The sequence below is a fragment of the Aspergillus fumigatus genome, chromosome 2 (assembly GCF_000002655.1).
Source record: "Aspergillus fumigatus Af293 chromosome 2, whole genome shotgun sequence".
NCBI classification, from domain to species: domain Eukaryota; kingdom Fungi; phylum Ascomycota; class Eurotiomycetes; order Eurotiales; family Aspergillaceae; genus Aspergillus; species Aspergillus fumigatus.
Genome location: NC_007195.1, coordinates 1,232,714 through 1,255,415, shown reverse-complemented (window position 1 = coordinate 1,255,415; position 22,702 = coordinate 1,232,714). Strand labels below are relative to the sequence as shown.

General features: G+C 56.2%; 14 protein-coding genes across 14 annotated transcripts; 9 read left to right on the top strand and 5 right to left on the bottom strand.

Moving 5' to 3' along the window:
* Positions 1 to 12: 12 nt before the first annotated feature.
* On the bottom strand, positions 13 to 1,246 carry AFUA_2G04590 (zinc-dependent alcohol dehydrogenase; the record flags this gene model as incomplete). Its single annotated transcript, XM_744498.1, has 4 exons — positions 13 to 494; positions 548 to 626; positions 670 to 1,037; positions 1,096 to 1,246. The coding sequence occupies 4 exons, from the start codon at positions 1,244 to 1,246 to the stop codon at positions 13 to 15; spliced, it is 1,080 nt and encodes a 359-aa protein (XP_749591.1).
* A 378-nt stretch (positions 1,247 to 1,624) lies between these two features.
* On the bottom strand, positions 1,625 to 2,357 carry AFUA_2G04580 (uncharacterized protein; the record flags this gene model as incomplete). Its single annotated transcript, XM_744497.1, has 2 exons — positions 1,625 to 1,990; positions 2,211 to 2,357. 2 exons carry the CDS (start codon positions 2,355 to 2,357, stop codon positions 1,625 to 1,627), a joined length of 513 nt encoding a protein of 170 aa, XP_749590.1.
* Positions 2,358 to 2,399: 42 nt separating this feature from the next.
* On the top strand, positions 2,400 to 3,648 carry AFUA_2G04570 (sialidase family protein; the record flags this gene model as incomplete). The annotated part of the gene is made up of 3 exons (XM_744496.1): positions 2,400 to 2,903; positions 2,969 to 3,105; positions 3,168 to 3,648. 3 exons carry the CDS (start codon positions 2,400 to 2,402, stop codon positions 3,646 to 3,648), a joined length of 1,122 nt encoding a protein of 373 aa, XP_749589.1.
* Positions 3,649 to 3,813: 165 nt separating this feature from the next.
* Positions 3,814 to 5,446, top strand: AFUA_2G04560 (oxidoreductase, short-chain dehydrogenase/reductase family). Its single transcript, XM_744495.2, has 2 exons — positions 3,814 to 4,463; positions 4,517 to 5,446. The coding sequence occupies exons 1-2, from the start codon at positions 4,391 to 4,393 to the stop codon at positions 5,380 to 5,382; spliced, it is 939 nt and encodes a 312-aa protein (XP_749588.2). The 5' UTR covers positions 3,814 to 4,390; the 3' UTR covers positions 5,383 to 5,446.
* A 385-nt stretch (positions 5,447 to 5,831) lies between these two features.
* Positions 5,832 to 8,924, top strand: AFUA_2G04550 (uncharacterized protein). The gene is made up of 4 exons (XM_077804079.1): positions 5,832 to 6,267; positions 6,331 to 6,738; positions 6,844 to 8,129; positions 8,187 to 8,924. Exons 2-4 carry the CDS (start codon positions 6,645 to 6,647, stop codon positions 8,286 to 8,288), a joined length of 1,482 nt encoding a protein of 493 aa, XP_077660243.1. The 5' UTR covers positions 5,832 to 6,267; positions 6,331 to 6,644; the 3' UTR covers positions 8,289 to 8,924.
* Positions 8,925 to 9,659: 735 nt separating this feature from the next.
* On the top strand, positions 9,660 to 10,741 carry AFUA_2G04540 (uncharacterized protein; the record flags this gene model as incomplete). The annotated part of the gene is made up of 3 exons (XM_744493.1): positions 9,660 to 10,108; positions 10,171 to 10,387; positions 10,460 to 10,741. 3 exons carry the CDS (start codon positions 9,660 to 9,662, stop codon positions 10,739 to 10,741), a joined length of 948 nt encoding a protein of 315 aa, XP_749586.1.
* An 81-nt stretch (positions 10,742 to 10,822) lies between these two features.
* Positions 10,823 to 13,067, top strand: AFUA_2G04535 (arylsulfotransferase family protein; the record flags this gene model as incomplete). Its single annotated transcript, XM_001481605.2, has 2 exons — positions 10,823 to 12,321; positions 12,384 to 13,067. The coding sequence occupies exons 1-2, from the start codon at positions 11,512 to 11,514 to the stop codon at positions 13,065 to 13,067; spliced, it is 1,494 nt and encodes a 497-aa protein (XP_001481655.1). The 5' UTR covers positions 10,823 to 11,511.
* A 284-nt stretch (positions 13,068 to 13,351) lies between these two features.
* Positions 13,352 to 13,885, top strand: AFUA_2G04533 (Bys1 family protein; the record flags this gene model as incomplete). The annotated part of the gene is made up of 1 exon (XM_001481604.1): positions 13,352 to 13,885. The coding sequence occupies one exon, from the start codon at positions 13,352 to 13,354 to the stop codon at positions 13,883 to 13,885; it is 534 nt and encodes a 177-aa protein (XP_001481654.1).
* Positions 13,886 to 14,252: 367 nt separating this feature from the next.
* Positions 14,253 to 14,447, bottom strand: AFUA_2G04530 (uncharacterized protein; the record flags this gene model as incomplete). Its single annotated transcript, XM_744491.1, has 1 exon — positions 14,253 to 14,447. The coding sequence occupies one exon, from the start codon at positions 14,445 to 14,447 to the stop codon at positions 14,253 to 14,255; it is 195 nt and encodes a 64-aa protein (XP_749584.1).
* A 20-nt stretch (positions 14,448 to 14,467) lies between these two features.
* AFUA_2G04520 (hydroxyacid-oxoacid transhydrogenase) lies at positions 14,468 to 16,000 on the top strand (the record flags this gene model as incomplete). The annotated part of the gene is made up of 2 exons (XM_744490.1): positions 14,468 to 14,868; positions 14,935 to 16,000. 2 exons carry the CDS (start codon positions 14,468 to 14,470, stop codon positions 15,998 to 16,000), a joined length of 1,467 nt encoding a protein of 488 aa, XP_749583.1.
* Positions 16,001 to 16,101: 101 nt separating this feature from the next.
* AFUA_2G04510 (Zn(II)2Cys6 transcription factor domain-containing protein) lies at positions 16,102 to 18,018 on the bottom strand (the record flags this gene model as incomplete). The annotated part of the gene is made up of 2 exons (XM_077804078.1): positions 17,668 to 18,018; positions 16,102 to 17,616 (listed from the first exon to the last, which is right to left on the bottom strand). Exons 1-2 carry the CDS (start codon positions 17,722 to 17,724, stop codon positions 16,102 to 16,104), a joined length of 1,572 nt encoding a protein of 523 aa, XP_077660242.1. The 5' UTR covers positions 17,725 to 18,018.
* Positions 18,019 to 18,359: 341 nt separating this feature from the next.
* Positions 18,360 to 18,731, bottom strand: AFUA_2G04500 (uncharacterized protein; the record flags this gene model as incomplete). Its single annotated transcript, XM_744488.1, has 2 exons — positions 18,360 to 18,514; positions 18,593 to 18,731. 2 exons carry the CDS (start codon positions 18,729 to 18,731, stop codon positions 18,360 to 18,362), a joined length of 294 nt encoding a protein of 97 aa, XP_749581.1.
* A 637-nt stretch (positions 18,732 to 19,368) lies between these two features.
* AFUA_2G04490 (uncharacterized protein) lies at positions 19,369 to 21,276 on the top strand (the record flags this gene model as incomplete). Its single annotated transcript, XM_077804077.1, has 2 exons — positions 19,369 to 19,909; positions 19,991 to 21,276. The coding sequence occupies 2 exons, from the start codon at positions 19,369 to 19,371 to the stop codon at positions 21,274 to 21,276; spliced, it is 1,827 nt and encodes a 608-aa protein (XP_077660241.1).
* Positions 21,277 to 21,449: 173 nt separating this feature from the next.
* On the top strand, positions 21,450 to 22,684 carry AFUA_2G04480 (glycoside hydrolase family 43 protein; the record flags this gene model as incomplete). The annotated part of the gene is made up of 2 exons (XM_744486.2): positions 21,450 to 22,308; positions 22,369 to 22,684. The coding sequence occupies exons 1-2, from the start codon at positions 21,506 to 21,508 to the stop codon at positions 22,682 to 22,684; spliced, it is 1,119 nt and encodes a 372-aa protein (XP_749579.1). The 5' UTR covers positions 21,450 to 21,505.
* Positions 22,685 to 22,702: the final 18 nt, after the last annotated feature.

The following is a 22,702-nucleotide window of genomic DNA, read 5'->3' as shown; positions in this document are numbered from 1 at the left end:
GAAAGACAAAGATCATTCTGCAACCCCGAGGACGATGCGTCCTGAAATATCACCTTTCTCCATTTCCTCATACACTTGAGGCAGATCCCTGAATGGCCGTACTCGGATTTCTGGTTTAACCATTCCGCGACGGACCAGCTCAACTGCTTCCATGCATTCTTTGAGCGAGCCAACCAGGTTGCCAGTGATCCTGAGCCCTTTGATGACAATGGTGCAGATGGGGGTCTCCAGCACAGGACGCCCTGGAGGAATGCCAACGCAGCTCAGAGTGCCACCGACACGCAGCATGTCGCATGCATGGGCAAACGCTTTTGCATTGCCGGCTGTCACAACTACGGCGTGTGCCCCTAGTCCGGTGATTTCGTGCACACGCTGCACAGGGTCGACAGATTTGAAGTCGACGAACTCGATAGCACCAAGTCCTAGAACGAAGTCTCGTTTATCGCCAGCGTCGACTCCGATAACCAGCGCGCCATGGGCTTTGGCGTATTGAACTGATGCAATGTCAGCCAGCTGTCCTGTAGTCTGGCCAAAGGTACGATCCTACCCGCGAGGTGTCCGAGGCCACCTCCAGCACCCACCACGACCAGCCAGTTCCCCGCTCTGATGTTGGCGTTGAGAACGGCCTAACCTGTTAGAAGACCACGGAACCAATGGGGGATTGCAAACCTTGTAAGCCGTCACCCCGGCGCATAAGACCGGCCCAATCACCTGCGGATCGATGTCGTCCGGCAGGATCGTCAGGTAGTCCGCGTCGAGAGCAATGTACATTTGGAAACTCCCATCCTCGTGGTGCAGATGATTGGTGCTTCTGATGCAATACTGTTCTGTCCCGGCGAGGCAGAACTCGCATCGTCTGCAGACACGACTGGCGAAGCGAATCCCTACGAGGCCTCCAACCTTCAAGCCGGGTCCGCAACCCGGCCCCACTGCCACAATCCGACCGACTCCTTCGTGTCCACCCACGTGAGGACGCTTGATGTTTGTGATGGGGTTTCCGTCGGCACCGGCTGCAGTTCCATTCTTGGTGTGGAGATCTGATTGCTCAGGAGAATGGCTCCAGTTGGTTCTGGTACTGGTACTGGGTAAACTTACCACTCTGACAAACACCGGTATAGAGGACCTTCGCCAGTACCTCGTTTTGACCAGGGACAGGGACAGGATAGTTATCGTCAAATTCCACCTTGCCTCCAAGTTCGGAGACAAGAGCTACAGTCTGAGTCTGTGGGATCTGCATCGTCACCATGTAGATACACCGTCTCTGGAGCAATCGTCAGTCTTTCCATCTGGATACTCTCTCGTCCGGGTTATGGGCGCAATAAATAGCCTAGTCATGTATAGAATCATAGCAACCATGATCACTTGTTGATATTGTTGTACGCCATATTTCTCCAATTGGCTCTTTGTCCTGCCTCAACGAGAGTCAACTTGAAAGGAGGCCAGTCTTGTCTTCGTCACAGTCGATGGGTTGTGCAACCTCCACAGCAAAGGCTGCATTGCAATTCTCCGAGTGATGACAACCATCAAGTCTTCAGTCTTCAGTTTTCATCTGAGCGAGGCGCTGCCATGTGCTTTACAATAGGTCCGGCCTCCGTCCAACTTCTCTTGGCCTCATTTCCTGGGATCAAACGGGTAAGCTATCCAATGATCCATAGATTGAGTCCTGACGCGTTCCTCGCTGGGTTCCCCGCATCAACACACTCCAGTGACTCCACCCCAGAGGTACACAGTATGACTCCGCTTCCTGCACTTCTCCACACGTCGTGTCAAGACTCACGACCTCAATGAATTCAATTTCCTCAAAGCCAACCTGCATTTCTCCGAGCCATTTCTCCGAGCATATGACGCACCATGGGCTGATTGCACAACTCGGCCTCGACCGATGATGATCGTTCATCCATTCCTCTCTTCGTGGCCGAGTGTTGAAGAGATCAAGACGCTCTGCCGTTGCCGCGCATCCCCCACTTCCCGACACAGCGTCGCTGGTGACCTAAAGAAGCCGTTGCATGCCTCCTTTCTGAGTCTTGGCATGCTGCTGAACCCCTTGACACGACAAAATTGTGGCGGCACCGTTTGACTTCGCGACTAGAATCACGATGGCATCGAGATTCTTCATTTTCCTCGGTTTAGGTGCAGATTGATGGAAATTCCCAGAATAGCTAGCTTTTGCCTAGCAGCCGAATTGTGGCTGGCTCTGGGCGAATCCGTACAGGGGACAACTCCGGCGGGATGAAGTCCTCTCCGCATTTTCGATACTCCTTTCGTCTAATCATGATCCGATTGCTTGAAGACTTGACGAGATGAGCTTCACGATGGTCGACTATAAAACCCAGGTTGTCGCAGTCCCCAGGAATCATTGACAACTCAAGCTGTCAAGCACGCAGGTTCCTGACTGCACAATGAGATTCCTTCGCCTTCTGGCCCTCGCGCCTCTGGCCCTGGCCGCAAGTGTCCCTCGGGCCAAAATCCCAACCTACAATGCGGTGACCGTCTTCCAACCCCCGGCTGACTACAACATCCCGCGCGTCCTGTACGCGCGCACCCTAGAGCTGCCCAACGGGGATCTCCTGTGCACCTGGGAGAACTACTCCAAGGAGCCCCCGCAAGTGTACTTCCCCATCTACCGGTCCAGGGACCATGGACAGACCTGGACGGAACTCTCGCGGGTCCAAGACCAGGTATATGGCTACGGATTGCGTTACCAGCCGGAGCTGTTCAGACTTCCCGAGCGCATTGGGTCGTTCCCCGCCGGAACGATTCTGATGGCGGGCAGCGCCATTCCCACGGATCTGTCGTCAACGCACATCGAGCTGTATGCGTCGCGGGACTCGGGTGTGACGTGGAAGTTTGTGAGCCACATTGCTGCGGGAGGAACGGCTATACCCAATAACGGGTTGACACCGGTGTGGGAGCCTTTCCTGATGGTTCAGTAAGTTTTCGTGGGAGTAAACATATCGTTCCAGTCCAGTTTCTAACCATCCGTGACAGTAATGGCAAGTTGATCTGCTACTACTCCGACCAGAGAGCCAACGCCACCCACGGCCAGAAGATGGTCCACCAGGTTTCGACGGATCTGAAGAACTGGGGTCCTGTCGTTGACGATGTGTATGTTCCCCCTTCAACCTGCGTCGACCATCACTGTGGCGACACGAGACTGACGGTAACAGTGCCTACCCAACCTACACCGATCGTCCCGGCATGCCCGTGGTCGCCAAGCTCCCCAATGGCAAGTACATCTACACCTACGAATATGGCTCCTTCTTCGGCACCGACAGCTACTCTTTCCCCGTCTACTACCGTATCTCATCCGACCCGGAGAACTTTCTGTCGGCTCCTCACCAGCGCCTGGTCACGACCACGGGCTATGTCCCCACCTCGTCGCCGTATGTTGTCTGGACCCCGTACGGCGGCGTCAACGGCACCATCATCGTGAGCGCATATTCCTCCAGCAGCGTGTTCATCAACCAGGCGCTGGGAGAGGGCCCATGGAGGGAGATCCCGACTGGGGAGCCGAACGCGTATACACGGTCGCTGCGGGTTCTGAAGAAGGACCCAAAGATGATCCTGATTAATGGCGCTGGGGAGCTGAATGGAGAGAACAACAAGGTTACTGTGACCTTGCTGAACCTAGAGGAAGCACTTCGTTAGTACTCGGTGGCGTTACTTGGCGACGTCGGGGTTGGGAGAGGTCAAGATCAAGGATTGGCAGATGATAGTGTAAATGCACCTTGTACAGTCAGATGAATATAACTTATTCCTTTCAAGCAAGAAGTATCTGCATTAATTGCGTGCATGTAACCCGAAGATAGTCGTGGTGCTTACTGATCGCTAAATAGAGAGCGATTAGGCAGAAAACCCCGTTGATATGACGCGGGCCGGACAGTTACGAACAGGCAACACGTTACACACCTCATGCATGATCCATATAACTATTGATGTCTACCACGCACGAACCTACACTAAACCGAATTCTCTGACTCGGGCTCGGAGTAACCATTCTGATGCAGATCTGTGTTATAAGCCACGCCACGATTCCATGGCGCTAACCTCTAGTGCTCTCATCCCTGATTATCATCCCTGCACGACGAGTCATTGGACGATGGCTTGTTAGACATACGCCAAAGCTCAAAAGTTCGATAGTTCGATGCTGTATCTCGCAGACCGAACCGGGGTCCGCTCTCATCTCCGAGCAAGATCGATCGATACATCCATTCCCTGCGCAGCAGCCAGAGAGTCGGCTTCAGGAATCATGCCGGGCCCGAATCGAAATGGCTTGTTGGGCTTGCTGTGAAGGGTCCCGTCGAACCATTGAAATCTATCTGGACTCACTCCTACGAACAAACGGACTAGCTATCACCCAGGTCATTGGATATCCTGCAACACGGCCAAAATGCCAACCAACGTGTCGTTCAGTCCCGATAGAATGCCAGACCTCTCCGGGAAGGTCATCTTCGTAACTGGCGGTGAGACCTGCATGGACTCCCTCAGCTGGCAAAACACCCTAACAATGTACCAGGAACAGCCGGCCTCGGGGCCGCGACGGTACTCCATCTAGCGAAACACACTCATCCGCCCGCACACATCTACATCAGCGGACGGAACGCCCAGCGCGCCGACGACCTCATCAAACAAGTATCGGCTTCCAACTCGGCCACACGCCTCTCGTTCGTCCCCTGCGACCTGGCATCCCTCGCCTCCGTCAACGAAGCAGCAGAAGCAGTCCTCCGGCGATCGTCCCGACTCGACATCCTCATGTGCAACGCAGGCATCATGGCACAGCCGCCGTCGCTGACCAAAGACGGCTACGAGGTGCAATTCGGGACCAACCATCTCGGCCACGCCCTGCTGATCCGACGCTGTCTGCCGCTCCTGCAGCGCACCGCCGAGGAATCTTCCGACGCACGCATCGTCATCCTCTCCTCGTTAGCCTTCCGGGGCCACCCCCACGGCGGGATTGTCTTCTCGGACCTCAAAACCGTCCAGCATTTCACCGCCTGCGCCCTCGGCCCCTGGATCCGCTACGGGCAGAGCAAGCTCGCCAATCTCCTGTACGCGCGAGAGCTCGCCCGGCGGTACCCCGCCATCACCTGTGTGTCCATCCACCCCGGTGTGGTGAGCACGGGGCTGGTGGAGAACCAGACCCGGGGGAACCGGGCGTTTATCTATGTGACGAATATTGGTCAGTTGATGAAGCCGGAGGAGGGTGCGTATAACCAGCTTTGGGCGGCGACGGCGCGGAAAGAGGAGTTGGTGAACGGGGGGTTTTATGAGCCGGTGGGGGTTCTGGGGAAGCTGCATAGGGCGGCAGGCGATGATGCTTTGGCGGAGAAGTTGTGGGAGTGGACGGAGGGGGCTTTAGGGGAGTATCTCGAGGTCGTCTGAGGTTGTTTAGAACCTGCTGCTCATGCTGCTCATGCTGCTCATGCTGCTCATGCTGCTCATGCTGATAGTGACTTGCAGAGTATTTCTGAGACTATTCCTATCAGCCATAAAACCACTAAGCTAAAAAGGCGTCTAGACCTCCGTGTCTAGTATAGTAGAAATGATAAGGCATTTTCTGGTTGACAATTCTCTACTCGTCGTACTTGTCGGCCTTTTTCTATCTCGGTCTTCATTGCGGTTATCCTCTGCTCTCCCAACACGAGCATTCATTAATTTCGTAGTAGTTACATACGCTCAAGCGTTAGCTATATTAAACCCTTGGAGCCACTCATATAGAAATATAGAGAGAGGAGTCTACAGTAGTCAATGCATGTAAGAAGTTTCATGGTGAGTATGTATGTATATTTATATTCATAAAGAACCCTAGCTCTGAAAGTAATATCTAAAAGCAAAGATCCTTTACATCTGTACTCCGTACAGGCTACAGATAATCCTGAGAGGCATTTGGAATGACTCCTCCACTGAGACCTGAGATGAATTTGGGCCGTACTCTAGACATACCCCGGTTTGCCTGAGCGTATCACTGCGGGGTACGACGAAGATCACCGCGGTTCAGCGTTTCGGACATTCCCATCGAGGCCAAAGAGACGCCACGGTTACGAACAAAGAACTGCATGCCCAAAGACATCAATGATGGCCACTCCGTCAGTACAGCTACGAAGCATTGGCCGTCACGTCATCGCGGCCATGATTTGCCCATCGGCCACCAACCATTGCAACTCAACTCGAGCATCACTCACCAATCATTGTTCCTCATTACTACTCGGTAGACCTCCAGAGGACAGGACAATCATTTACATCGCCTCATCATATCACCAGCCGTCAGTAAGAATAGCCGAGCGGGTCGGGAATCGGCTCCAAGCATGCTTTGCTGACTCGTAACGCAAGACCAGAGACAAAGAGACCAGCCGCCTAAAGCAACACTCAATCGTATGGCAGCAATGCAAGGCCCCTATCAGGAGACGGGATCATCCGCAAGCTTTCCTGTTCAGCCGAAGCTTCGTGTTGCGGGTGTGACACTGACATTGACACCGTCGGATCACGCAACGGCAGGGATGATTGGCATGCGATCGATGCATTGACCGGTCTTCGTCGTCGTCGTCGTCGTCGTCTGTAGTCTGTTATAAGTTGACATTGCCGCTTTCCTGCAGCTTGTGTCCCAGACTACGAGAAAGGCTACAGGCTACGAGACACTGCGCAAGATGGGCAAAAGACTGGGCCTGCTGCGGGCCATTTATCTGGTGTCGGCCAGTTGCATGGGCTCGTTTGCTTTTGCGTTTGACACTGGGGTAATCAGTGCGTTGCAATCCCTAGTCCCTATCAGAGAAGAAAAAAAAGAAAAAAAAAGAAAAAAGAAAAAAAAAAAAAGAAAAGATAATCGGCCAGCTAATTGACCAACAGGCGGCGTTCTCACGCTGGAATCCTTCCAAAGGGACTTTCGATATACTCAAGCGCAGAAAACCACCGTCAACTCCAATGCAGTGTCGATTCTTCAGGCCGGCGCGTTTTTCGGATGCTTCTTCACCACCCCGGTGGCCTCGCGGCTCGGTCGCCGGACGGGGCTGATCATCAGCTCGCTGGTGTTCACGCTCGGGACGATCCTGCAGGTCATCAACACGCACACGCTGGGCACCTTTTACGCCGGCCGCGTGATTGCCGGGGTGGGGATCGGGGCCGCGACGGTGCTGATCCCGATGTACGCGGCGGAGATGTCGCCCAAGGAGGTCCGCGGGCGGCTGGGGGCGTGTTTCCAGTGGTTCTTTGCGTGCGGCGTCATGGTCGCGTACTGGGTGACGTACGCGGTGTCCAAGGACCAGCCGTCCGCCACCAAGCAGTGGCAGATCGCGCTGGGGCTGCAGCTGCTGCCGTCGACGTTGCTGCTGGCGGGCATGTGCACGGTCAAGGAGAGCGCGCGGTGGCTAGCGGCCCAGGGACGGACCGACGCCGCGTGGGATTCGCTGCGATGGGTGCGCGGCGGCGAGGAGACGGCCGATCTGCGGCAGGAGTTTGACGAGATCCTCACGGGCTTGCAGGAGGAGGCGCGCGTGCGGGAGAACTGGACGTGGCGCGAGCTGCTGCTGCCCGCCAATCGGTACCGGATCTTCATCGCCGTCACGATCCAGCTGTGTGCGCAGCTGACGGGCAACACCTCGCTGGCGTACTATGCGACCCAGATCTTCGCGGCGGTCGGCGCGGGCACCTCGGCCAAGCTGGTGACGGGATTCTTCGGCGTGGTCAAGGTGGTCGGGGTCAGTGTCTTCCAGCTGTTGGTCATGGATCGGATCGGGCGCAGAGTCCCGTTCATGGTCGGCGCCGGCGCCATGGGCTCCTTTATGCTCATCATCGCGTGTGTGCTGGCGACGCATCCGACGAAAGCGTCCCCCGGGGGTGCGGAGACGGGAGCGACGACGCACGCGGGCATCGCCATGATCATCATGACCTATGCCGAGGCGTTTAGCTTCAACATGTCCTGGGGCCCACTGCCATGGCTGTACGTGGGGGAAATCTTCTCGAGTCGCACGCGCGAGGTGGGAGTGACGGTGGGGGCGGCGTCGCAGTGGCTGTTCAACTTTATGATGTCGCAAGTGACGCCGCACGCGATCGAGAACATTGGATGGCGGATGTTTCTGATGTTTGCCATTTTCAACTATTCCATTATCGGGTATTCATGGTTCTTTTTGCGGGAGGTCAGTTTTCCCTCTGTCCTTGTCCTCGTTGGTCACTACGACTAATAACCATCACAGACATCCCGCCATTCCCTGGAAGAAATGCAAAATGTGTTTGGGGGAAGGCCTCGGGAAAAGAGCAGCACCGACGAGACAGAGCCGTCAGCCAAGCCGGCTTGAGTCTGCTCGGCTCCGGAGGGTTCTTGAGTGGAGGGCGCTGTCCTCTGAATGCAGCCTCACGTAATGGGATCGGGTTATACTTTTGGCTGGAGTTTATAGTTCGGAACGTGGCGCATTCGGGGGTTTCACATGCATCCAGGCAGGCCACAGGAAAGGACTAGAGTCATGTTGTCCTCTTCAACCCGGCTCAATTGACTCGATTAAGATTCTACGGAGTAGGTACCTAGTACTGGTGGTGATCCTGTCTGTAAGGCTGAGGCAGATCAGCGGAACCGATCGACATGCGACTCGTGCGACGGTTGCTGCTCATTTCTGTCCGGCATCTCTCTGCTTGTGGACTGCTCTGGCAAAAGGAATACGAAGCCAAGTAATGGCTTAATGGCTGGTTAGGTAAAGGCGTCCTCTAGTCCTCTAGTCCTAGAACTAAGCCAGGGGACGGAGCCATTTGAGGCATTTACATTGGCTCTTTTCCCCGGCGGCGTTTCCCCGCAGTGGCAAACTTTTCTGGTCTCTGGTCTCTGGTCTCTGGTCTTCCTTCCATAGCGTCGTTGATTACGGAGTATTTCCCGTTCTCCCGGCCGTGACTGGATGACAGTCTCCCATCACCCCATGCCAATCGAGGGGTTGGAGTCGGACCAGGGTACCATGTCAAGTACCGAGTCAAAGTATCATCCAATGCACGTCTTATCGAAGGAGCAGTTATAGGAGATGGGATGGGCACAGACCAGCACAGACCAGCACAGACCTGACAGACCTGACAGACCTGACAGACCTGACAGACCTGACAGACCTGACAGACCTGACAGACCTGGACGGACTCGAGCCAGAACGAATGCAAAGACCACACTCTGGCCGTGGTTCCTCCTGATCCCTGTTTCCGGGCCGGTTCGATGAAAGTTCTGACTGGAAGGGTCATTTTCTGTGGCCAATCGCGTGAAACGAACTATCCCCAGGACGGTGACTGAACCGATTGCTGCGGCCACGGCTCTGCTCTTTGACCCTTTCTCTGCCCTGTCCGTCTCCTCGCAGGCAATCGACCGTTTATTTTGCCATGTGGCTGTGGCACTGTTATATATCGCCTCGTGGGTCTGGCTCTGGGGCAGGAGCCGATACTTTCGATCTCGTTACCCCATATTCTCCGGTCTCACGGGTCCGACCACTCCAGAATCTGCTCTCCACACACCAGTATATCTCGTGGTGTGTCCCGCTCTTCTTCTTTCTCCCCCAGCTCCCTCCCGTTCTTTACCTTTTCCGTTTTCACCGAAGACCCTCCGTTCTTTCACCGGCCGTCGTCGCTCCTTCTGTTGTCCGGGTTATTTTTGTTTCTATTTTTTATATATATCGTTCCGCTTCAGCATGCAACAGTGACCAATGTCGACGTCGGATCGCATCTCGCGACCCACCAATCCCGATGGCCTCGTGCTCGAGGCATGGGGCCAGGGCCTCATGCTGGGCTGCCTGCTGGTCATGGCTTCCGTGACCTTTGTCAACATGAAGAAGCATATCCTGCTCCACAAATTGATTCTGGTCGAGTTGATCCTGGCCATGCCCAATGGAACCTTCATCTTCCCCAAGGACCCCGTCTACGGATGGTACCAGAGCGTCACCGCCGTCGGGCTGAATATCTCGTGGAGCTTGCACAATGTGATCGCCTGGATGAAGAACCGCCCGTTCATGTCACGAAAGGTGTCGCTGTTCTATATCGGGACCGTGATCCTGGCGCAGCCCTACTGGGTGCTGGAGATTTATGCCAACTTTGCCTATTTCAACAACTACAACAAGATCTTTCTGACCACGCGGCCGCTCGAGCCTATTTTCCGGTTCGTCTCCCGCCATTGGGCCCTCCAGGCGGACATCGGATGACTGATCAGTGATGCAATAGTGACCCTTGGTGGATCTTCACCACCTGCTCCCTCTTCTACACCATCAAACGCGAATACAACTTTGGCATCGTCGAGCTGGTCAGCGTCTCCCCGCGGTTTGGGATCATGCTGGCGTCCATGTGCCTGTCGATTGCCTTCATGATCGTCGATACCTGCAGCGTCCTCAACGTGTTTAGCCACTCGTCCCTGCCGACGGGGATCGAACCATTCTGGAAGGTATGTTAGCATCGCACGGACGGTCAGAACCGTCGGTCCAGAACCGTCCAGGCCGACATGCTGACGGGACAGTTATCGTTCATCTTCAAATGTCTCTGCGACACCGTCATCCTCGACGACTTCAAAACCGCCCTCGATCGCATGCGCGCCTACTGGCTTCGGAAACGGAACATGGGCGGCGAGATTCTTTTAACCGGTGAGCATCGCCATCAGCATCATCGTATGGAAGGCAGTGGACGGTCCCGTCCGACGGATGAGGATATTGAAGCTCTGACTGGGAATGGGGGCGATAGGCGGAAATCGGAGTCCCTCCCCAAGGTATATACACGCGAGCATATCAGGGGAGTAAAGTAAACTTAGAATAAAATGATGTACATACATGCCTAATTGGACATATCTCTCTCGCCAGAGGCGCAACCACCCGTTATCTAGTATCCAGATAAGGCAGTCTCTCACGTGCCACTAACATGCAGGACAAATCATTGTCATCAACCTCAAACAAGATTAAGCATTTGAAACGGAGTGTGCTGTCATTCTCCGGCGCAGTCCGTCGGCCGAAGAGTCGACCATGACGAAATGCTGCTGTCGATCTTTTCCTCCGTTTTGCTGAGCTTTCCAGTTGGCACCACCCCTTTTTGAACTAGTCGAGTGCTGTTGGTGGATCTGCCAAGTGTTGTTCCTTGCGCCGCGGCTATCAATATTGATCTCGAATTGATACTTTTTTTTTTTTTTCCAATCAATTAGGTTGACGATCTAATCAATGATTACCATATTCCTGGTACAAGAGGCGTCTTGCTTGATATAAACTACGACTGCTGGTATCGGTTTGCGCGTCAGGGTCATCAAACCTGGCGATTCCGCTTGGCCTGCCAAATCTCCAACCACTAGGATCCATCAACTGGCTTCAAGTGCAGATCATGATACTGTGCAGGTTGACGATCTGATCCTGTCGAATTCCGTTGTCGCTCTTGTAGATCTCGCGTTATCACCTCTGTCGTTCCACCGCTATATCTGCTTGCTTTACTGTCACTCCCTGTTTGCTTTTTTCCCCTTTGTTCTGTCCAACTTTTGTCACTCTTTGTTATACCTACACGATTCATTCGTCCAGCGACCGTCGTTGAAAAATGCCAGGCCGAGGGTTACTCAGGCTCACAGCCGGATGGGCCCTCCTGTCACTCTGTGTGGCAGAAGATACCTGGCCGTACATGACCCTGCAGACGGCGCTATACCAACCGCCGCAGATCCAAGTCACCAAGAGCGGCACCACCGACCCGGGCTATCTCTTTGTGGGCCCCCGGGGCAACAAACCGGAAGGGACGGCGGCGTTGATCTACGACGAGGACGGCCATCTAGTCTACCAGGGCCCGGACGAGGTGACGGCCAATTTCCGGGTGCAGCGGCTGTTCAACCAGGACGTCATTACTTTCTGGGCCGGCAACATGACCGACCTGGGATTTGGATATGGCACCGTCCACATTCTCGACAATACCTACCGGGAGATCTACACGGTGACCCTGCAGGGGAACTTTGTCACCCCGGACCACAGCGTCCCGGAGTCGTTCATTGACCTGCACGAGAGTCACATCTCGGACCGCAATACGTTGCTGGTCACGGCCTACAATGTCACCCAGCAGTCCCTGACGTCGATCGGGGGCACGCCGGAGGATTACATGCTGGACAGTTTGTTTTTTGAGATTGACATTGCTACCAATGAGATTGTGCATTCGTGGAGCGCACTGGAGCATGTCGACCAGATTGCGTTGACGGATTCCAAGCAGGGGATTGACATCGATCATGGAACGCATGAGCAGCCATGGGATGCATATCATATCAACTCGGTGGAACTGTTTGACGAGGGGTATCTCGTCTCGCTGCGTCACTACTGGTCTGGGTATTACGTTCATGGCAATGGGACGGTCATGTGGCAATTTAGTGTATTCCCCTTCCCCCCTTCCCCTTCTTTTTTTTGGGGTATGTTAGATACTGACGAGACTAGGGCGAACTGGGCAAGGGTGACTTTCAACTAGACCCGGCCGGGGTCTTCTCCTGGCAGCACGACATGCGCATCTACAACAAGACAGATACCGGCATGATCCTGAGTCTGTTCAACAACGCCAATACCCCGACCGAGACGGTTGCGGCTTCGACGGGGTTGAGCTATGCAGTGGATTTGGTCAACCGCACGGCCAAGACCCTTCGGACCCTGAGCGACAGCAAGGACGTCATCCACAGCGTCAGCCAAGGCAACTACCAACAGCTGAGCGCGTCGGGCCATGTTGTGCTGGGCTACGGGTCGATTGCCAAGCTCAAAGAGTTTGACGCCAATAACAAGCCGGTCCTCACGGCGCAGTTCGGCACCGACAACGAGGTGGCCTCGTACCGGGGGTACAAATGCGCCTGGAAGGCGACGCCGTTCTGGGCGCCGGCGATTGTGGTTCGGCGGGTGTCGGATGATTCTGCGCAGGTGTTTATGAGCTGGAACGGGGCGACCGAGTATGACAATTGGGCTGTGATGGCCGCGGACGCGCCAGACTCGGTCCGGACCAGCATTGTCGCTACCTTTAAGCGCACGGGCTTCGAGACATCTGGTACAGTTCGGGGGTTGAAGACAAGGTATCTGCAGGTGGTTGCTCGTCGGGGAGATATTCCCTTGGGCATGTCGCCGATTGTCAGTCTTTAGCAGGCGCACATCTGTACTGCATCTGTACTGCATCTGTTACTCTATGTACATTGCATTTCCCATATTAATAGACTTAGCGTGGCTAGATTGTTACACAAGAGTCAACGCTGTTACTGACTGTACATTGATCGTTGCACTACGGAGGTACACATACAACGCCTGCTGTCCAGAGCAGCTTGACTATCTTGGCTACAATCTGTAGGTATAAAGCCGACGATCACCCTCAACTCAGAACCACAACCCATCCCAACAATAGAATCGAACCAGACAAAGACCGAACCAAAATGCATCTCAACCTCATCAGCCTCACTCTCTGTCTCTCTCCCCTGGCCCTCGCCCTCCCCCCTCACTCCCTCCTCCGCAAGCCACCCATGACACCGAACACCAACCAAACCGTCGGCCACGCCCTCGTCCACAACACCTGCACCAGCCCCATCTACCTCTGGTCCGTCGGCTCAACCATCGGCCCTCAATCCGCCGTGTCCCCCAACACCACCTACACCGAAGTCTACAGAAGAGACCCCGCGAGCGGCGGGATCGCGCTGAAGATCACGCGCGTGGCGGATGGGCTGTATACCGCGGCGCCGCAGATGGTGTTTGCGTACAATCTCGTGGGAGAGCAGGTCTGGTACGATCTGTCGGATGTGTTTGGGGATCCGTTTCTGGGGAGTCGCGTTCGGGTTGAGTACCGGGGGCTGGCTGGGGAGGCGGAAGACGAGGCGAAGAAGAGCATTGAGTGGGCGGATGGGATGTCGCCGGGGGGGAGTATGGTGCGGGTTGCGGGCGCAGAGGGAGATTTGATTCTGATGGTCTGTTAGATGGGTCATGGGACATTTCTCATGGAGAAACTTGTTCTATGGAGATGAAATGGGACGGGGGAGTGGTGAGGGGGAGGGATATGGTAATGCTTGTTCTATTTGTTTTGCTTGCAGTAGTACCTAATTCAATGTTTGTATTAGTGAGTACCGGTGATAAGGAGCAGTGTTTACTGTGGATTGACGTCTGTATACTCTGTATACTCTGTATACTCTGTATACTCTGTAGAGTCCGCGGTCTCCGCTAACCTCGGCATTTGCTAGTACAGAAACTGTGGAGTGCAGCACAGGAACACACTCTATCCATCCCGATACAATGCTGACACTGAGCACTGAAGGACGTGTTGTGGTCCAGATGAGAGTACAGATGCTACCTTATTCGCTCGTTTGACCGAGATATCCTCATCTCATCTCTACATTCGGCCAGAAGACCGAGGCGGATGCGGATAAATAAGTACTTGGAGATCCCATTCCCTTTCCCCTTCCCCGCACTGGGCCATCTCCGGACTCCCTTCTTCTTGGTCTTCTTCTTCTTCGTCCTCTTCATCAACAACATCATCATCATCAACTCGACTCTCTATTGCAATGACTTCAATACGTGTTGCGCCCTCTGCCGCCAAGAGAGCCCTCAATCTCCTCCGCACAGTGCAATATACCCATCCTCCCTCCTGTCCCTGCCACTCCAACCCCAATCACCACCATCACCTGCAATCCAACCATGTCCGCCGTCTGGCCACTCCGGTTGACCCCTCGCGCCAGAAAGAGTACGCCTTTGAAATGGCCGCGTCGAGCATTCGCTTCGGCCCCGGCGCGACCAGGGAGGTCGGCATGGATTTCGCCAACATGAAGGCCAAGCGCGTGTGTATCGTGACCGACCAGAACGTGGCCAAACTGGATGCCATGAAACAAGCCGTGGAGGGTCTGTCAAAAGAGGGGATTGAGTTTACGGTTTATGACAAGGTGCGGGTCGAGCCAAAGGATAGCTCGTAAGTGCAGCACGCACCCAGCCTGCCAGTTTCTCGACCGGTGCGGACTGCTAAAACTCCCCGCAGAGTGAAAGACGCCATTGCGTTCGCAAAGCCATATAACCCCGATGCCTTTCTGGCGGTCGGCGGCGGCTCGGTCATCGACACGGCCAAGCTGATGAATCTGTATACTGTCTTCCCCGAGGCCGACTTTCTCGACTTTGTCAACGCCCCCCTGGGCAAAGGCCTCCCCGTCACCAAGGCCCTCCGGCCACTGGTCGCCGTCCCAACCACGGCAGGCACCGGTTCCGAGACCACAGGAACCGCCATCTTCGACCTCGTGTCGAAAAAAGCCAAGACCGGCATCGCCCACCGCAATCTCAAACCCACGCTGGGCATCTGCGACCCGCTCAACACCCGCACCATGCCCTCGGCCGTCCATGCCTCGTCGGGTCTGGATGTCCTCTGCCACTCGCTCGAGTCCTGGACCGCCATCCCTTACAACGAGCGCACCCCGCGCCCCACCAACCCCATCAACCGGCCCGCCTACCAGGGAGCCAACCCGATTTCCGACATTTTCTCGCTGCAGGCCCTGCGCAGCACCGTCAAGTACCTGCCCCGCGCCGTCCGCGACCCGGACGACTTCGAGGCCCAGTCCCAGATGCTCCTGGCCGCGACTCTGGCCGGCGTCGGGTTCGGCAACGCCGGCGTCCATCTATGTCATGGCATGAGCTACCCCATCTCCAGCCAGAACCCGGGCTACAAGCATGCCGGATATGACGTCGACCACCCGATTATCCCTCATGGGGTCTCGGTCGCGGTCACCGCGCCGGCGGTCTTCCGCTTCACGGCGGCCTCGAATCCCGACCGGCATCTGGCGGCCGCGGAGGCGTTTGGCGTGGATATCTCGAACGTCAAGCGCGAGAGCGCGGGCGAGGTCCTCGGCGAGGCGCTGGCCAAGTTTCTGGCCGATCTGGGTGACCAGCCCCGGGGACTGAAGGATCTGGGCTTCAAGCATTCGGATATCGAGTCGTTGGTTGAGGGGACGATCCCGCAGAAGCGGGTGTTGATGCTGGCGCCGAATTTGAGTGGCGAGCTGGAGAGAGAGAGGGATGAGTTGAGGGGGTTACTGGAGCAGTCGATGGAATATTAGTTGTCTGTAGATAAAGAAAAAGATGAAAACAAATTTGCATTCTATCAACGCCCCCCCCCCCCCCCCCTTACTCCATCCTATGCAATGAACTTATCCCATGTTTACGAGATGCTATCCTCCCAGATAACCTTCAACCCAATCACCCCCATCGAGGACGCCACCCGGTCCAGCCAAGTGACAGGCAAAGCCTCGCTCGACGCACTCGACACCCCACGCTGAAAGTCCGATACCACGCGGAACCCTCCTCCTCCTCCTCGTCGTCGTCGTCGACCACTACCCCCCCGAAGCCAAACCAGCAGGCTCTCCAACGCAGCAACCATATCCTCCGCCCCTTGCAGCAGCAGTCCGGGACCGGTCTCCTCTCGCCCACGCCCACTACCCCCGAGAACCACCCGCAGCTCGTCAACCAACCGAACCAGCCGGCTCCACGTCGCCCGCACCCTCGCCGCCAACCCCTCATCCAACCCCTCATCCAAACCCGCATCCACACCCTCGGGCACGGTCCCCGGACGGCCCTCGGGCAGGGCCTCGGCAAAATACCTCGGACACCGCACCACCTCCATCCAGATCCGCTCGCAGACATCCACCACACGCGCATCGCGCCCGGCCTTGCGCACATCCTCGGCGCGGATCCTCCCCGCAAACCGCAGCCAGTCCTCCTCGTCCAGGAAGCACGCGCGCCCCTCGTAGAGGGCCGTTGCGACGAGGAACCCGCGGAAGGCGATGTAGCAGCCGCGCGCGAAGCCGGGGCCTTCCCCGCTAGCATCCGCATCCGCATCCGCATCCGCATCAGCAGCATCCGCAATAGCGCTAGCTGGTGGGTGGTTGTTGTTATTGTTGTTGTCAGTGTCGGTGTCCTTGTCCTTGTCGTCGGGAAAGTGCAGACCCGGCCCCCTCGCTAGCATAATCCTCCTTACGCCATCGACGTGCACGACGAACGCGTCAGGGGACGTGCGGGCGTACATCTCGTACACGGCGAGCATCATGATGGTCGCGAGAAGCGGGGCGGACAGCGCGGCGGGGGAGTGCAATGCCGCGACCACGTGGGTGAGGGCGTGCGCGTACAGCTGCCGGCTGCGGCGGGTGTGCTGCGCTGGGTCGGGGGAGAACTGCGCGGTGTAGATGGACGTGAGACAGGCGAGGGTGGCGGCGAGGTAGGGGGCGGCGCCGGAGGCGTAGGAGGAGGCGACGTGGGCGAGGAAGTCCGGGCGGTTGTGCGCGCGGAAGATGTTGGAGGTGTAGAGCGTGGGGAAGGCGGAGTGGAGGAAGGAGGCGAAGAGGTGCGGCTGTTGGAGTTGCATTTGCATTTGCAGCTGCATTTGGTGGAGGTGGGTTTGGGATTGGGCGGCAGCAGCAGCGGCGGCGGCGGAGGAGGAGCAGGGATCCTCTGAGCGGGTTTGACGCATCATTGCGATGGCGTTGTTGCGCACGACTGCTGCTGCTGCCGCCGTCGCTGCATCTGTGGCTGTCTCGGGACGTCGGCGAGACTGGGACCTCGACTGGTGCCGGCGTTGGAGGGCTGGTCCTTCATCCTGGAAGCGAAAGGTGCGGCGATAGCCTGGACACGGGCGGCCGTATTTCCGGCATTGTGAACATTGGGGGACGGCCTCGTCGCACTTGTTTCTCTCAGTTGGATTGAAACGAGACGTAGGAGAGGAATCACCGACCTTGATGCGTCTTTCGCGGCACAGCGAGCAGCCTGTGCTATGGGGGACTCCGACCATCGTATCATACAGCCACGACCAGCGTGGACAACGTTCGACAACGATCTATAGAGCTTGAAAGAAACGCTTGCAAGACGACAAGAAAGGAACGAGTTGAAGGACTGTGTTGGAAGGAGAAGAGAGAGAGTTTGTGTGTGTATTCGACAAACTCAGACATCGAGACGAGGACCTTTTCTATCCCACCCCGATAGGGAACCGGTTGAGAAAGGACCCCAACCGGCCAATTTCAGGAAGTACGAGCACACGCCGAATAACGACGTCCAGACGGGCAATCGCCAGTCTGAGGGCAGACCGTTAACCTTTTTTTGGATCTGCATTTCGACCGGCTGTCGAGCTATGATGATCCGGCAAGGGCCACGCGATGCCATGATATGGCCCATGGCCCCCACGATTCTTGACGTCGCCGTTTTTGAACGCAGACTCATCAAGAGAACTCCGTAGACCATCTCGAAGCTGAGCAGCTAAGCTGACTTGTTTGCGGTCATAGTCCTTGCGGACGCTAGTATAATTATTCCATCACGAATGAATGGCTGCCCAGCAAGGATGGGGGCCGTGACAGAGGATCAAGAATCATTTCAAGTCAAACTCTCAAACGGTAGCTTGATGAATCCGAAGTCCACCGGGTCGGCTAGTGATTAAAATAGCATCATCCTCGTAGTGGATGCTTGATGATTGGCGCGTTTCTCGGCGCGGCTCTCTTTAGACGGGATATACGAGCCTGCATCGACGCTGCGCTGATCCGTGCTCGGCCTTTTTTGATTCTGCACTGGTGAAACAATCGCCGGAAGAGCTGGAGGAGTCAGGGACAGAAGTCAATGATACGATGTGACCCACTCGACTCGTGTTCGTCAGGACGCTGAAAGTCTACTCGGTCCTCTGGCCTCTGTCCGCTGTCTGCTGTCCGCTGTACTCTCGGCGATCGAGTCTGCTTGGGCCATATCGACGAGAATAGCAACACTCGTGATATGGCCCGTACCCCACATATCTTTGTTCTTTTGTTCTTTCATCCCTTCATTCTCTCGAGTGAGTCGCGATGTTGATCGGTCATCTTGTGGTCGAACTCAAAGAAATCGATTCCAGTTGGGAAACCCAGAGCTTGTCGTGGATCGTGACACCCTTCGCCCATGTGATATGCGAGAGTCTACTACAGTACATCAAGCACTTCTACTCATCTTCATCTCCTCCCGTCGTTTCATCGGACATGACATGATATTCAGCGGCACCCTCGACAAAACACACATCAGATGACCCACGATAAAAGCAAAGAGGGATAGTCTGCGGATCTGCCTCATTGTCAAAGATGAAGAGTCGCAACATCCACGAATCACACCGACACCATCCCGCAACCCCGCAGTCTCACAATGTCCTCACTTCATGCAGATTACCCAGTCTCTCGATGATTGGCACGGGGAAAGAGGTCCGCACATGAGCTGCAATAAGACATGATGCTATATGCCTTGTCTTATTGGGTTACAGCATATTGATGGCGTTTTGGCCCAATGACCGTCGAACATCAGTCTGGCTAATGCATTCCTCGACGGAGTCAATTCATCAGCCCCATTGCCATGGGTACATAAATCAATAGCTCCAGGTCTATCTACTGATTTCTTCGTTACAAATCTTTCCACTCGATCGGCCGCCATCATGCTTTCTGCGAAACAGCCCCCTCCCAAAGTCCTCGTGCCGGAAAAGCTGTCGCCAGATGGGTTGGCTCTTCTGCGTGCGTCGCTCGAGGTAGACGAGCGAAGGGGTCTTGATGCAGATGAACTCCTCCAAATCATCCCTGAATATGAAGCTCTGGTCGTCCGCTCCGAAACCAAAGTCACGGCCAATCTGCTTCGAGCCGCCAAACAACTCAAGGTCGTTGCCAGAGCGGGAGTAGGAGTGGACAATGTGGGTGAGTTAGCCCAACCCCCCCTCCCCCCTTCCCCCAGCCTTGGTTCATGGCCACTGACAAGTCACCGCACAGATGTCGAGGAAGCCACCAAGCTCGGCATCGTCGTTGTCAACTCGCCGTCGGGCAACATTGGGGCTGCCGCGGAACATACCATTGCCCTGCTGATGGCCATGGCGCGCAACATCCCCGAGGCCTGCAGCAGTCTGAAAAGCGGCAAATGGGAACGAAGCAAGTTTGTCGGCGTCGAGGTGAAGGGCAAGACCCTGTCGATCATCGGGTTGGGAAAAGGTGAGCTTCTTGCAATCTGGGGACGAGGCATTCATTTCCGCTACGATGGGGGGTCGAGTGGATGGGCTGACCGACAAACAGTCGGCTTGACGGTTGCCCGGCTGGCCAAAGGGCTAGGAATGCACGTCAATGCACTCGATCCGTACGCGTCCCCTGCTGTCGCAGCGTCGGCATCTGTCACGCTGGTCTCGTCGCTGTCGGAGCTGCTGCCCACGGCGGACTTTCTCACCATCCACACGCCGTTGATCGCGTCGACCAAGGGGATGATCTCGACAGCCGAGCTCGCGCAGATGAAGCCCGGTGCCCGTATCCTCAACGTCGCTCGCGGCGGCACCATCGATGAAGCCGCCCTGCTCGAGTCTCTGGAGTCGGGCCACCTGGCCGCAGCGGCCATCGACGTCTTCACTACCGAACCTCCCCAGCCCGAATCGACTGCCGCTCGGCTGGTCGCCCATCCCCGCGCGGTCGTCACTCCGCACCTCGGCGCCTCCACGGTCGAAGCCCAGGAAAACGTCTCCATCGACGTCTGCGAGCAGGTCCTCCAGATCCTCAACGGCTCCCTCCCGCGAAGCGCCGTCAACGCGCCGCTCATCCTCCCCGACGAATACCGCAAGCTGCAGCCGTTTGTCCGCCTCGTCGAGAAGATGGGCAGCCTGTACACGCAGCACTACGCCTCGACCGTGGGCGGGTCCATGACGCGGAACACCTTTGATCTCATCTACCACGGCGAGGTGGCGGGCATCAGCAACACGCGCCCGTTGTTCGCCGCACTGATCAAGGGCCTCCTGGCCCCGATCAGCGGCTCCGAGGGCATCAACATCAACATCGTCAATGCGGAGCTGGTCGCGCGCGAACGCGGCATCTTCGTCAACGAGCAGCACTCGCGCGATCCGGCGGATCATTCGTATTCGTATTCCTCTCTTGTGACGCTGGTCGCGCGGCCGCCTTCGCGTGCCTCCTCCCGTGCGCCGGCCCCGGACGCGACGTCTCAGACTGGACCCAACCCGCATGACCAACGCATCATCTCCGGGACGTGCAGCGGCGACCAGCCGCTGATTAATCGCCTGGGCCGGTTCGAGACCTCGTTCGTCCCGGAGGGGACGCTGCTCATCTGCGAGAACTACGACTCCCCCGGGAAGATCGGGGCGGTGGGGAGTCTCTTGGGGCAGGAGAGGGTCAATATCAATTTCATGACGGTGGCTCCTGTTTCCAGGAAGCTTGCATTTGCGTCTGGGGCGACGGACGATGGAGGTTCGAAGCACGAGGCGTTGATGATCCTGGGAATCGACAAGGTGGTGGATCAGCGAGTGGCCGATGGGCTGATCAAGGGGGGAGGGGTTTTGAGTGCTAGTGTCATTTCTCTTTGACGGAGCATCTGATTATCCTGTGATTTAGTACAGTTAATCTGTATTGTGGCAGATGACCTGTCAGTGTCGATCTGTCCCCCGCATTATGCATAGCATTCACGGTCTAGTCCATACATACCAGTAGCCAGGGTACATAGATAAACAATACATACCCTCAGTCCATTCCCCTTTATTGCCTCAATAATCACACCATCATCATCATCATAATAACTAGAGGAATCGTATCACAATGAAAACACCACCCATCCCCATCCACATCCTCACCCTCACCCTGATATCAACAACACTCACCTCCGCAGCAACACCAACCCTCCAATCCCCCCTCGAATCCCCCGACAACAATGCCCTAAACAATTCCCTCAACATGAACCCCAAAACAGGAAACCCCATAATCCAAGGCTGGTACGCCGACCCAGAAGCCCGCATCTTCGACACAACCTACTGGATCTACCCAACCTACTCCGCCGCCTACGAATCCCAAACTTTCTTCGACGCCTTTTCCTCCCAGGACCTCCGCACCTGGACCAAACACCCCCGCATCTTGGAGTTCGGGGGGATCCCCTGGTCCACGAATCGGGCTGCGTGGGCGCCGAGTGTGATCCGTCGGCCCGCGTCGCCTACATTCCCCCACACTGACGATGCCGCTGCGCAAGGGGAGAAGAACGGGCATGGGTATGATTACTTTATGTACTTCTCCGCCGGCGACGGGGCCGGGATCGGGGTTGCGAAATCGACGACGGGCCGGCCCGAGGGCCCCTATGCGGATGCTCTTGGGAAGCCACTGATCCCGAGCACCGTGTTTGGGGCGGAGCCGATCGATGCGCAGGTGTTTATTGATGATGATGATGATGATGATGATGACCGCGTGTGGTTGTATTTCGGGGGGTGGGGCCATGCCGTCGTGGTGGAGTTGGGGAGTGACATGGTGAGTCTGAAGGGGGAGTATCTCGAGATCACACCCAAAGGGTATGTCGAGGGGCCGTGGATGATGAAGAGGGAGGGCGTGTATTATTTTATGTTTAGTGTGGGGGGGTGAGTTTCTTCCCCTTATCCCCTTCCTTGGTCTATAGACAAAAGTGCTCATGGTGGCAGATGGGGAGATGACTCCTACGGGGTGAGCTATGTTAGGGGGGAGTCGCCAACGGGTCCGTTTTCCGCGGAGCCGGTCAAGATTCTCTCTGGGAATGCGACGGTTGGCACGGGGACGGGCCATAATAGTGTGATCACGCCAGATGGAAAGGACTACTATATCGTTTACCATCGGCGGCCGGTGAATGACACCGAGCGCGATCACCGTGTGGTCTGCATCGATCGCATGGAGTTTGATGCAGAGGGGAATATCCTGCCGGTGATGATCACGACCGAGGGCGTAGATGCAAGGGCATTGGATCAGCCAAAACCTGTCTAGCGTACATGCGTGAGCGTC

Excerpts from the sequence above, each read along its gene's own strand:
- AFUA_2G04560 (XM_744495.2), top strand. The coding sequence starts at position 4,391 with ATGCCAACCAACGTGTCGTTCAGTCCCGATAGAATGCCAGACCTCTCC. Across the intron at positions 4,464-4,516 it reads GGTCATCTTCGTAACTGGCG|GAACAGCCGGCCTCGGGGCC; the intron begins GTGAGACCTGCA and ends ACAATGTACCAG.
- AFUA_2G04550 (XM_077804079.1), top strand. The coding sequence starts at position 6,645 with ATGGGCAAAAGACTGGGCCTGCTGCGGGCCATTTATCTGGTGTCGGCC. Across the intron at positions 6,739-6,843 it reads GTTTGACACTGGGGTAATCA|GCGGCGTTCTCACGCTGGAA; the intron begins GTGCGTTGCAAT and ends ATTGACCAACAG. Across the intron at positions 8,130-8,186 it reads CATGGTTCTTTTTGCGGGAG|ACATCCCGCCATTCCCTGGA; the intron begins GTCAGTTTTCCC and ends TAACCATCACAG.